Source organism: Phocoena phocoena, chromosome 1 (assembly GCF_963924675.1).
Source record: "Phocoena phocoena chromosome 1, mPhoPho1.1, whole genome shotgun sequence".
NCBI lineage: Eukaryota > Metazoa > Chordata > Mammalia > Artiodactyla > Phocoenidae > Phocoena > Phocoena phocoena.
Window position 1 is genome coordinate 127901425 of NC_089219.1, and position 14338 is coordinate 127915762.

The following is a 14338-nucleotide window of genomic DNA, read 5'->3' on the forward strand; positions in this document are numbered from 1 at the left end:
CACTCTAATATCTGAAAAAACATTTCACTCAAAAATTTAACAAAAGCATACAGTAATTTGTGAGGGATGCTTATTCTTTCTTCTCAAGTTTCTTTCTATACCACCTGGTTATATATCTTGGAATATAAGAAAGGTTTCACACTGCCATTCTTATTTCCAAGATGTCATTTTTTGTAAAACACATTAGTAATTTAATACTTGTTTTTTTGAAAAATCAATTACATGTAGCCCAAAAAACAATGTATACTTGCTGATAACTGCCAATGTTGACCTATATATTTACATTGGACTTTCTTTAGTATCACCGATATCTGACTCTCAGCATTCTTCACACGTAAAATGTGAAGATTCTTTAGTCCATCAGCAGTTATAAATGGCATCAGAGTATCACACTACTTTCCTAATCCTTGTTCATGACATGGACCATTTTAGCATTTTTAGGACTGGCAATATGATTTCAAAGTACATTAAAAGACAGTATTTTCTATTTTATCAAAATATTAATCTTGCATTTTTCTAAACAAAATCATATATCTCTAGAAACCTACAACTGAAAATACTACTGGAAGCTTTTGATAGGTAGCTGTTCAGAGTCTGAAAATCCATTGGAGCCCATGAATAAGTCAAATCAATCTTCTCAAGATTTGAAAATTATCTAATATAATCCAAGAAATGCCGTTTCAAACAATGGATATCAGATATTTAGGTCTTCTTCTCCAGTAGAGGAAGAAGATTCTGAGTTCAGCACAAGATTTCCTACCTTAACAACTATATTACCATCTTTTTTAAAAAAATTATTTTTAACACAAAAAAATCAGGAGGCACTGTTATCCAGAGGTCACACTTATTGAAGGAACAATAACTGTGTCACAACTTATCTTTTTAGCTGCTGATGGGAAGGTTTCTTTTGCCATAAATTGGAAGATGTATCCCAATATCAGAAACATTAAATGTAAGAAACATAGTATCATGGACTAGAGAAAATGTGGCAGTAATATATTTCAACTACCTAAATCTCAGCATGGCTTTACGGGCTTGGCTGGGTAGGTAACCACCCTTTACATTATGTCTATGCAGAAATATATTATGAACTCTAAATAACAGATTATAAATGATTTTTACCAAAAAATATGATTCGTTTATAGTTAAAGCACCATTGTTATTTTTACACTAATATTTAAAACCCTTGTTATATAAAGCCAAAAGTTGTGCCTCATTTTCTAGTACACTGTCTCTTAAACTAAGAAAAAAACCACTAAAGTTAGGTTGTATCTGTTCTTTTCTCAATTTAATAATTATACCTTTTTCTTGTCAGCTTTGTGGATCCCTTATTGCAATATAAAACTCAACTGAAGATAGTAGAGTTGTCCTTTAAAATGGCATTTGCTATACCAAGTCTTGACAAAGTGAAAGGAATTGGGAAGAATGAGGATGACCAAGAGGACCTGGAGGTAAGACTTGCTTCCTTTAGTCATAATGAGACGTCGTCATGCACCACAGCAATCCCACAGAAAGTCTGTCCAAAAGTTGTAATCTTTGTTTTCTCCTTCATTCTCTTTAGATATAATAGATAAACAGCATATTCTAGCACTAATCTCTATCCCTGGACTCCTTGCGAATTCTATAACCCATGGGATTTAAAGGATTGTATAGGATCTATAGGAACAAATGGGTGAAGAGATTTTGGTTAATTTGTTTGACAAAAACAGCAAGTTTACTGGCAAGTGTTGCAAAGAAGGAAACAGCAGCTAAGAAAAGTGGAGGTAGGAAGAATCCTGTAGTAAGATCAGCAACATCTGTGGTTTTTATTTCTCAGCATAGCTACACAGTTCACTTGCCCCGCAAGGTATTAAAGCAATTCATGGCATATTGTATTGAATGAGGTCTCATCTCCAGAGCTACCTCTCTCCTTTCTTACCTTCAGTTTATGGGGAGAACTCAGGACCCCAGGATGCAAAACTATAGGCGTTGGTAAAATTTTATCTAAGGCAGGCTGGCTGGTTGTGCAAATTTCTTGTTTTTCAGAATTTATACCGAACTATTTTAAACACATTTGAGGACACTCTTCTGATCTTAGTGTCTAAAGACCTCTACAAACTGCAAATCTTAAAGGTAAAGGGAAAATAAGTAGTCTCATTTTCTTGTCATAAATCTAAAGGGTATACTACATTTTACTTATTATTTACCATTTGCCATACTTACATCTCCTTCAAGTATTTGGCAGCTGAAAATTTTTCTTTACCTTTCAGAATGTGTCATTATCTCCCAAATAAAATCACTTTCTTTTATTTGAATTACAGAGACACAATTTTAAGAAGCCAATTTTGGGAGAATGGCAACAGACACTTAAGAAGCCAAGGGTTATGTAGCAATGTAAGAGTAAACACAATATGGGGTAGCAGAACATACGATGATTGGCCTAAACCACCTTCAGGTCCACCTAACAATGAGCCATATTTTGATAATATCTATATGCATGTTCTTCCCTAACAACCCTGGGCTAGGGAATCCCATGAGCATCCTATCTTCATGGATACCATAGTATCAAAGGAAGTTCTAATAACTATCCATAACCCTACTTTTCACATCCAAGATTTCACTGTGTTTTTAATGTGCCGGGCAGAGACAGAGACTGATCTGGACATTTTATGACCTTTAATTTTGCATTTTTAACATGATGGCATCAGGAGGAAGCTGTCTGAAAATACTGAGAAACTACATTTACTTACTGTACCATGAGAATCATGGGATTTGCAAATCATAAAATACATTCAAGGAAAGAAGCAGAACTGGTATATATGAAGATTAGGAGAAATGGGGGGAGGATAATAAAATATACTGAGGTAACTTGTGCCTAATTTTAGCCAAATATTTTCCATGCATTTAAAACATTTTAACCTCACAATCCTGTAAATTGGTTATTACCCCATTATTACAACCCTCTCCCCATGTGTGCTCTTTCTACCACCCTAGGCTACTTATTGAGGATTTACTCTATGTCAGGCACTAAGCTAAATACTTAATATATGGGTTTTTTAATTTAATCCTTAAAATAACCCTATGAGAAAGTTAAAATTACTTCTCTCATTTGCAGATAAGGAAATGGAAGCAGAGAGAGGAGAAATAATATGTGTGCATCTAATGAGTAGAGGATCTACTCTAACTTGGGAGCCTGTTACTTAACCACGTTGTTCTTATACATACCACATCTAGAAACTCCCCTGATCCTCAAAAAGAGGTGACCCTCACTCCTGGAAAAGGAATAGGCTGAGCCCCCTGAGATTTAGAGACTCTTCTGCCCTAGGAAACAAACTTCAGAGCAGTTTTACACAATGGGAGCAAGAGAAGGGGATGAGATTTGGCCAACCATTGGCATAAATACTAAGGACTCCAACAATCTGTCTTAAGAAGTCTACTAATGGTGGTTAACATGTAAGGCATATGCAGTCTTCTTCCTTCCCCAAGGTTGTAAATATGTCCCTGCATCTGAGGATTTAGAACAAATAGGTAGAAGCTACAGCAAGACAGACCATATTTAGCAATGAATCAAAATTAGCAAGAACTTTCTCATCGAGCTGGCTCCAGGAATATACTCTAAACCATGAGTCAGAAAATATCTGGATGGTAAACTTACAGAGGCAATTCTGGGATAAAATGACATTTCAGGATCAAATAACATTTGATTCTTTTTTAAAACTGCAAATCAGATCTTATGGCTTTGAAAAAAAGAGAGAATATGTATTTTGAAAGAAAAAGAGAAGGAGAAGCAGCTGGTGATAATCAGCCTCATAGCCTCATGTTAAACTTTTCATGATGCCTGGCAAAGTGACTGTTATAGTGGATATTAGTAAATACTTATTGGATAGAATTAAATAAAATAAAACCCAGGTGTAGCTATATGGCAGATGAAGTATTATACTAGACAGTAATATACCAGCTTATTGTCATATTTTTAAAATAAATATAGGATAGGTGTGAAACCATTGGGAGGACATGGGGAACCTTGACTTGGTGAAGGTGGTGATCAGAAGAAAGGGACCTGTGGAAATGGAAACACCATGGCTCTAGGATAGTTCTTGTGTTTTCAACAGGAAATGGCTGTGTGGATGAGTGAAGATAATTTGTACATGCAGGAGAGAGCCATGGTGATCATCAGCAGAGTGCTAAGCTTTGCATCCAGGAAAGTCAAGGGATGTGTAAGTCACAGAGTAATCATGCCACGTGCTTCTGAAGACTGCATTTCCGCAGTGCTGCTTTCCAAGTCTTGGGTCTAGAGAGTGTTAGACGCCTGTTTTGTCATACTAGTAGGTTGGGATACTGGGAAAGGAATTAATATCCTACATGACTTTATGTCAGTTAGAGCAGAGTTTCTCAATTGATTAAGATGCCTCATGCTTTCCACAAACAGTATGAGTGTGTCAAAACCAGGCTTTTGCTGACTCTCTGGATTCTCCTCTTTGGACCACAATCAATGTTATTTGTAAACTTACAAATTCTTCCATCCTTACTTTCCTTCTTATTTTTCTTTTTCCTAGAATATTTTTAAACCACCATTTATTTTAAATGTATAACAAGTAATTCTTGAGTACTTTCATTGTAAAACATGCTAAAGACATAGCAGAAGTCCTTCTTTACTATCCTCTCCATCCCAACCTCATCCCTAGCCATGTCTGTGTGATGTGTGTCCTGCCAAACAGCTATGTACACATACAAATATACAGGCACACGGATATACATAGATTTGTTACTTAGTTTTTCTTTACTAAAGTTACATCATATTTACATATGGTTCTGCAATTTTAGTTTTTCACTGAACAGTATGCCCAACAGATGCTTTCATAGATTTGCTTCATTATTTTCACTACAGCTTATATCTTATAGTGTTGATGTATTATGATCTACTTAACTATTCTTCAGTTGATGAACACTGAGGTATATTGTGGGTTTTTCTGCTTCAAACAATACAAAAATGTTCATCCTTTTGCATGTATGTGAGTATGTACTTAGAAATGCTAAGAAAAACAATAGGCCAAAAAGTATGAATAGGTTAAAACACAGTAATGCACAATTGTCCTTCATTCTGCATTCCTGTGAATATTAGAGTGCCCGTTTCCTCAACCTTCACAAACACCTGGATATTATCAGACTTTTTAACTACTGCCTTTCAGATGGGGAACAAATAGGTATCTCATAATTGCCAATATTTACTGAGGTTTTCTATATTTTGAATAACACTATTGCCTGCCTTCTAAGAAGCCTCACACTATCTCTGAACATTTTTCTCTCTTATGGATACTGTGTTTTCAGTCTCTGTTCCATAACTCACCCTTCACTGTGATTTTTAAACATACTCTACTAATTTTATATCTGATTGCTTAAATCAGTTCAGGAGTTCAGTATAAGGGGGTGAGAAACATGCATTTGTGACACTATCTTCATGTATCCATTTCTAATACTTGTACAGTCTCTAGACATATTGAGACGAAAAGCCTAAATCAGCCTTATAACATAGCTGAATTTTTATTATTTTATTTAAAATAAACTTTGGGAGATAAACCCATGCACTTATGGTCACCTAATCTATGACAAAGGAAGCCAGAATATACAATGGAGCAAAGATACCCTCTTCAATAAGTGGTTCTGGGAAAACTGGACAGCCACATGTAAAAGAATGAAATTAGAACACTCCCTAACACCACACACAAAAATAAACTCAAAATTGATTAAAGACCTAAATGTAAGGCCAGACACTATAAAACTCTTAGAGGAAAACACAGGCAGAACACTCTATGACATAAATCGCAGCAAGATCTTTTTTGACCCACCTCCTAGAGTAATGAAAATAAAAAACAAAATAAACAAATGGGACCTAATTAAACCTAAAAGCTTTCGCACAGCAAAGGAAACCATAAACAAGATTAGAAGACAACCCACAGAATGGGAGAAAATATTTGCCAACGAAGCAACTGACAAAGGATTAATCTCCAAAATATACAAACAGCTCATGCAGCTCAATATCAAAAAAAACAAACAACTCAATCAAAAAATGGGCATAAGACCTAAATAGACATTTCTCCAAAGAAGACATACAGATGGCCAACAAACACATGAAAAAATGCTCAACATCACTAATCATTAGAAAAATGCAGATCAAAACTACAATGAGGTATCACCTCACACAGATTACAATGGCCATGATCAAAAAAATCTAGAAACAATAAATGCTGGAGAGGGTGCGGAGAAAAGAGAAACCTCAGGCATTGCTGGTGGGAATGTAAATTGATACAGCCACTATGGAGAACAGTATGGAGATTCCTTAAAAAACTAAAAATAGAACTACCATATGATCCAGCAATCCCACTACTGGGCATTTACACAGAGAAAACCATAATTCAAAAAGTCACATGCACCCCAATGTTCACTGCAGCACTATTTACAATAGCCAGGACATGGAAGCAACCTAAATGTCCATCAACGGAGGAATGGATAAAGAAGACGTGGTATATATATATACAATGGAATGTTACTCAGCCATAAAAAGGATTGAATTTGTGTTATTTGTAGAGACATGGATGGACCTAGAGACTGTCATACAGAGTGAAGTGAGTCAGAAAGAGAAAAACAAATATCATATATTAACACGTATATGTGGAATCTGAAAAAAAAAGCATAAATAGAGACACAGACGTAGAGAACAAATGTATGGATTCCAAAGGGGAAAGGGGGGTGGGATGAATTGGGAGACTGAGATTGACATATATACACTATTTATACTATGTATAAAATACATAACTAATGAGAACCTACTACATAGCACAGGGAACTCTACTCAGTGCTCTGTGGTGACCTAAATGAGAAGGAAATCCAAAAAAGAGGGGATAATTGTATACATATAGCTGATTCACTTTGCTGTACAGTATAAACTAACACAATATTGTAAAACAACTATACTCCAATAAAAATTTAAAAAAAGAAAGTGAGAAAAAGCCAAAAGCTAAATAAATAAAATAAGCTTTGGAACATAATACAATTTACTTACATGGAAAATACAGTCCATGATGTTCTTTGCATCATGCTAATTCCCCATCTCAGTGTCCAAAAGAGAGACTGAGTGGCTTGTTTTAAATATTCTGATACTTTGGCCTGGGAAGTCAGCCTCCCTCTATTTCTGAGATGGTTTGGAATGTCCATTCAAATGGACACAAAATTTTGCAAGTGAGGCTTGAGATTAAGTGTAGTTCAACACTCCAGTCTGTTTTCTGTATAGTTCCTAACATGTTTTATATATTCAGCAAGCATTTGATGGAGACTATTCACACGCTTCTCTTTGCATTTCAATACACATATATATTTTCTATTTATATATCTAGTGTATATTTATATACTAGATATATACTATATGTGTGTATAAATATATATATATCTACTAGTGAGTTCCACTCAGGTAGCAGGTATGACATTTGGGGGTTTCATCTTCTGCTATCACCTCTACTCTCTTTCAATTACAGTTGTAAAGTTCATTCTCCCCAGCACATAGCCCACCCTTCAACTGTGAAACAATAAATGTGTAAATTCATATGTACAGCAGAAGGCTCTCATAAATCGTTGAGGGTTCCTAAGCTATAACTGAGACCTTTGAGAAGCCAAGTGGTTAACGTATTCCTCTGTTCTGCAATGCTTGCTGAATGCCACCAGGTGGAAGCACACCAGCATTTTCCAGAAGGTGGGAACTAAGCTAGCCTCAACCGGCTTATCACAGTCATGGAAGCATAAACCTTTACTAAGTTAATTTTCTCTTTAAAATAAGATAATTATCTTATAAAGATAATATAATTATCTTCTGAAGATAATTAAGTCAGTGAAATTAATGGATATGGAGGAACAAATATATAAAACAATCAAAAATATTATTAATAAATTAAAAGCTAAACTACCCACAAGCAAGGTCTGTATATCTCTATATTTGACACATTGTAAATAATAAATGAAGATTTGTTTTGCCATTCTCTAACTAAACGTAGCTACCTATTCTGTTCTCAGGTTCTGGCCATTCACTGGATAAAAACTATTTTCTTCATAAATTACCCTAGTCTATGTCTTCCAGACTCTGAGAGGCCCTTGTCCTATTGAACAATACTTTCATTTGTATTCTACCAGAATTTAAAGTGGTATTCCTCTTATATGACCTGTGTGCCCATCAGGATGAAGAAACTGCTACACTCAAAGAATATTTGTCCTTTCAATTAAACTGTTAATTTCCAAACAGGTGAAGAAATGTGAGCTAAACATGTCATATTATCTCATTAACAGATTTTTCCTAGGTTTGTTCCTTTGGCACATCAGCATTTAAAAGACAGGTGGAAGATTTCCAGTCAAAGCTAACAGATTGTCCACATGTCTATCTCCTCCCCCTCCACAAAACGATAGTATTAAAATTTGTTAAATGTTGCCATTGCAACAAAGAGAATTAGTAACGGGTTCTCAGTGGGCTAGTGAAGTCAGAAAACTTCGGCATGACAGAATAGATAGAAGATGGTAACTGATAAAGTCTGGCAGGGGAAGCTGAAAGGCAGGGGCATGTGAACATTAGAATGGAGGACAGCTGAAAAGGGAGAGAGTATCCCTATGGAACCCTGAAGAGTCTGGAGCTATGGAAGCCCAAGTAATGATGAAGAGTGGGAGGCAAAGGAAAGCTGAAGAGATACACATGCACTGAAAAGACTCATAGAAAGTTTATACAGAAGGATCTATAGTGCCTCCCATCCCTGTTTACACACACACTCTATATTCCACAGGGACATGAGTCCATTGGTAGGTAAAATTTGAGGACATTTTTCTCAAAACAATTGTATATTCCCTGAAACGATCATCTTGGTTCTGTTGTTTAGATACACTTCAGCATGACCCTAGCCTACCCACCCAACTACTCTAAAGCCAAGCCCACCAGTTGATAAGCCTTGGTCAAAATCCCACCAGTGGCATCACGTTCTTACATATGACTAGACAACCAAGAATTTGCCAGACATTTGAGAAAACCCTCCAAATACAAACACAAAAGAGATAGCCCCAAAACCCTCCAAATACAAGAGATAGCCCCAGGTAAGTAAAGAGAACAAAAATGATTATCAAAAATAGATAATTCTGAGTACAGATGAGAATTTAGTCTCAAAAGGAGTAGAGAGGACATATTTATATGCCAAAAGGAAATATAACTAAAAATGAGTATGGCCTATGCACTGATTCATCACAGCAGGAATAGATAGGCAATGTCCCAAAGTGATATTGGAACTGAAGTAGAAGTCCATTGTTTAGAGGTGTACAGTTGACTTCCAAAAGAAGCAGCTAAAAAACTTAGAAGTGGTTGCTTCTGGAATTTAGCACCTAAAACTGTCATAATTGTTAAGATAAGGAACTGGAGAGGCCAGATGTACACAGAAGAAGGAATCCAGTAAGAAAGGGCCAGAAAACTAAGCAGGAGCACTTAGACTTAGGAACAAATACAGAGAAGCTACTTTTCTCCAGGTCTTAACTCTCTCCTTCTTTCAGCACTTTAGATAGATTTTCTAAAAAAGCAGGACTATACTGTAGTAATGTTCCCAAAGTCTTGTGTTTGAGGGGGTGTGACTTGGTTGGCACACTTCTGAAGGGACTGTGCAGGGCATCATCAGTGTGCCCCATGGTTCACACAGCTTTATTCCTCTCTTGGCCTGTTCTAAGTCAGGTCTCCCCTCCTCCTCAAACACACTATGCAATCTAGACATGGCCACAGCTACTCTGCTAGAGACACACATCTAGACAGACCCTATCTGGCATCATTAGCAGCTTCCTTTACAAAGACACCTGCTAAGAGTTACACATCCACAAGTTCATGAGAAGGGATAATCAGAGAGAACGCTCAAGGCAAAAACTATAACACAATAAAACTTTAAAACCAATCCTCTGCAAATGGTCCCCAAGTTCAGTGAGCTAAGCTGTGAGAAGTACTCCCCTGGTTCTAGGTTCTTTCGCTATAAAGGTCTTTGCCATAGACATCTTTGTAGCATAACTAATTGGCCGTAAGGCAATTTTTTCATAAAAGATAAAATAACGAAAAATAAAAGGGGGACATTATAAAGGTCATAATGAAACATGAAAAATTAATAACAAAATTAAAAAGGCTTTCTTGAGAAATACAATTTAAATATTTACATACAATTTAAATATATTTAAATTGTGTGTAAATTCGTGGCAATCCTGCCAAATAACTGATTTTATTTTGTGGTTGTACTTAAGCACTTGTCTTTGAAGTCTTTCATTCATAATATGTTTTTTGCTTTTTGATTCATCTCCTCATTCAGCATGATAGTTTTTCTTTTTTGCTAAAACTTCTTCCTTCATTTCATCCTTCATTCCAAATACCAGGATGCATATTTCTAACTGAGCTTTGTATTGCATTATAAAAACCTCTGCACTGTGTTTTGTTCTTGGCATTTGCTACATGTCTGTTCATAGATGTTCCATAGTTCTATGGGAAATGTGGATTCAACTCTGCACCTCTGAGACCCTTAGCCTCTTTCCCCTCCAATGTAGTATGCTTCAAAATAAGAAACCAACTCTTGGGGCAAATCATTGTCATCTCTCAGCTCAATAAAGCCATCAATAAAATGGCTAACTGAAAGAAAGTCTAACTCATTTCAACCAGTTAAAACCAAAGTGTCAAACCAAACAGTCTACTAGTTATTTTATCTTTCACAGCAAAATTGCCTTACAGACAATTAGTCATGTATTAAAAGGGTTTGCAGCAAAAATGCTCGTGGCAAAGATGTTTATGGCAGAGAAGCTTGTGGCAAAATACTGGACACATACTCCTCATACTCCTCCATCATGCACAACAGAGAAACAGAACACCTTCCCCTTTTTCTTAAACCCATAATGCAAAGGTGGTTCTTAAAATCTTGCCATTTGATAGAAAAAGAAATCTGGAATGCACACCAAAAGAAGAGAATAGCCAGGAGAAAATAAAATACTTCTTCCTAGGGCCTAGAATAAATAGCAACCCCTACTGTCTGCTTCTAGATTCTTCTAAGTCATAGGACTCCTAAAATAGGGGGAGCCACAGGTACCCTTACAAAGAAATATAGGCAGAAAGAATCCAAGGAAGACATCCACAGAAGCAGATTATCTTCCCTTCGTCTACTAAGACCATCACTCTCAACAACCTAATTCAGTCATATCCTTGGCCCATGACCTAGGTCACCTCACATTCTTCGTCAGGAATGATTCCGTATGTGTGTGTGTGTGTGTGTGTGTGTGTCTGTGTCTGTGTGTAAGACTGAGACAGGCAGACAGACAGAGAGACGTGAGTGGGTCAAGCAACAAGAGAGGCAAGGATAAGGGTATATAAGAGTAATACAAAGAAGGAGAAACAGGTCTTGGGATCTCCCTGGAAGGTTGACTTGAACTCTAACTTTTAGCACCAAAGCATCTACCTAGGAAAAGTAATCATTTGTCTTAGAGATAAGAAGGTTCTGCAGGCCTACTAGTTTAGCAAACCTACATGTGGGAAGAGTCCTTTTTGTTTAAAGAAAATTGGTAATAATTCTTATACCTTCACAAAAGCAAAATGTCTCTTCCATCTCTCCTTTCTTCTTTTATGTGTCTACTCCTCTCTCTATTTGCATTTGATCTGGCTAAACAAATCAGTCAAGGTAAAAACCTAAATATTTGAGAAGCCTATGTGTCAAGGAAGTTGTGTGTGTGTAGGGGGAGAATATATAAATGTTCTGGCAGTAGGTTTGATACCAGAAGCAAATGTTGTGAGTTTTTTAAAAAAGTAATTTCCCGGGCTTCCCTGGTGGTTCAGTTGTTGAGAGTCCGCCTGCCGATGCAGGGGACGCGGGTTCGTGCCCCGATCTGGGAAGAGAAGATCCCACATGCCGCGGAGCGGCTGGGCCCGTGAGCCATGGCCGCTGGGCCTGCGCGTCCGGAGCCTGTGCTCCGCAACGGGAAAGGCCACAGTGGTGAGAGGCCTGCGTACCAAAAAAAAAAAAAAAAAAAAAAATTAATTTCCCTGGGAAGAATCAGAGCAATTCTCGGAAGAAAAGTTTTCTTCAGTGACTTACAGAGTCATCTGAAGTGTTCTCCAGTGACTTACAGAGTCATCTAAAGTGTTTCATACATGGAGAAGGAAGCATGAAAGTTTTTGGATATTGACTCCCCCACCCCAGTATCCTAAGAATTTTATACCTACAAATAGCTACCTAAAATATAGACTGGAAACTAACGTTAGTTGAGTCTCTATTATTGCCACGCACTTTGCTAGGAACTTTCTTTTTTGTCATAAATGTTACCCCCTTAGTTCCTACAATAACTGTTACAAGGTAACATTTGTTATATGCATTTCATAGATGAGAAAATTGAGGCTCAGTAACAGAGTGAGGATTTTAATACAGATTTTGCGAACTTTGAAGCTCAACTCTAACCGTAGTCTGATACATACATCAGACACAAACATTTAATGTTGACCGTGCATAGCAAATACATTTTTCTACTTTGTTTTTTCACTAGACAAGTGTTGATGTTCCATGTTTGGGTGTCCTGGCAGCAGAACTGTCTCTTTTGTGTTCCCATGCTGATCCCTCGATCACACAACAAGCATCCTTGGGAATGTATCACCTCCTCTGTATTGCAAAGTGTCAGAATGGTAAGAAAGATTCATCTTTTCTAAGGGTTACTAATGATCTGTTCCTAATTATTATACTTGTGGGTCCCAAGGGGGCTCTACGTCTGTAGATTTCAAAATCCTGGCCCAAGATCTATAGCTTCACTTTTTAAAATGTATCTTTAAATCTTTTTTAGAATTATTTTTATAATGTTATAGTTGGTTCTTCAATGTCTATAACATACTATATTTAGATTAGTGTTGGGTGTTAATGGTGGGAACAGGAATGCTGGGTGGAGGCAGAGAAGAGAGGAAGAAAAATTACCAATGGGACTTTTTAAAAAGAGGCATACTTTTTCTCTGTAATGGAGTATCAAATAGAATACTCAGATTCTTGCTTCAATGGTGGGGAAAAATTAGCCCAAGACCTAAATAAATGCTGCTCTGGTCTGCCTAACAAAGCATAAGAGCAAGACCTTATGGTATCAAACTATTTCCAAATACTTTAACAGAGAATAGATTTACTATCCCATAATAACTATTTAAAGATTATATATACTAATTGTTCTCAAGTCATTGGACATCAGGTAACAAAGGACAATGATTCCTAATGAGATGGGAACAAATGAACAAATAAGGCAGAGTCTACAACTGACTGAGTTTACAACCTAGAGTAAGTTTCTACGCTGCAGCCCAGAAAGGAATAACCCAAGAGTCTCACCAAGTTGAAGAGACAGAATTGGGAATCCAGATAGATCAAGATATTTAGAGTTCACAGGGCAAAGCGCCAGAAAGGAGTGCACAAAGAGAGAGCTCCAGAGATGTGCAGAGAGCCCTTTAACTATTTGGCTATGTAAGGATCAGAGCACACATGTGAGGAAACTACCTGAGGCTTGCAGGGGAGAGGGTGGGGGTAACACCCAAAATGGTTAAAGGATCCACTGAATCCCAAAAGACTGGAAATGGTGCCTATGCCTATAAGCTAGAATTTAAAACTTCATAATTCATAAGTAATGAAGCAGAGTACAAAGAGATTTTGTCTCATCAAGAGGAAAAAATTATCCCTGAATTATTTTAGTGCCACTTAACAAAAGTTAAAAACAAGACCTAAAATTATCAACTGATCTCCAAATACTTTAATTGCTTATCAGAAAAAGCTCAAGCTTACTTCTAGGAATACAAAAATTCCATCACTTAACAAGTTAAAATGAACAGTTTGGACAAGTTAAAATTAACAATGTCTGACATGCAATAAAAAATTACTAGGCATGCAAAGAAATAAAATACAACCCACAATAAAAAGTAGAATGAATAAAAACTGACCCAGAAATAATACAGATGATAGAATTAGTAGAGACATTAAAACAATTATTATAACATATTCCATTTAGTTAAGAAGTTAGAGAAAAAGATGAACATGTTAATGAGAGACAAAGAAAAGTCTCTAAAAGACCCAAATTAAACCTCAGAAGATGAAAACTACAATATCTGAGCTGAAAAACACTCTGGCAGGGATTAACGGTATAATCTTTTTTATTTAGGTATAGTTGATTTACAATATACACAATATACATTTATAATAGGTGTACAGCATAATGATTCAGTATTTATACAGATTTTACTCCATTAAAAGTTATTACAAGATAATGGCTATAATTCCTTGTGCCGTTAATATTTCCTTGTTGTTTCTCTTTTATA

The 14338-nt window shown here is 36.4% G+C and overlaps 1 protein-coding gene across 1 annotated transcript in view; it reads left to right on the top strand.

Moving 5' to 3' along the window:
* MROH9 (maestro heat like repeat family member 9) overlaps positions 1-14338 on the top strand; it is a 126864-nt gene that overhangs the window by 62110 nt on the left and 50416 nt on the right. Inside the window, exons 3-6 of the mRNA XM_065901292.1 lie at positions 1316-1451; positions 2026-2112; positions 4092-4196; positions 12547-12682. Coding sequence (XP_065757364.1) covers positions 1316-1451; positions 2026-2112; positions 4092-4196; positions 12547-12682 — 464 coding nt within the window. The remainder of the gene's footprint in view (positions 1-1315; positions 1452-2025; positions 2113-4091; positions 4197-12546; positions 12683-14338) is intronic.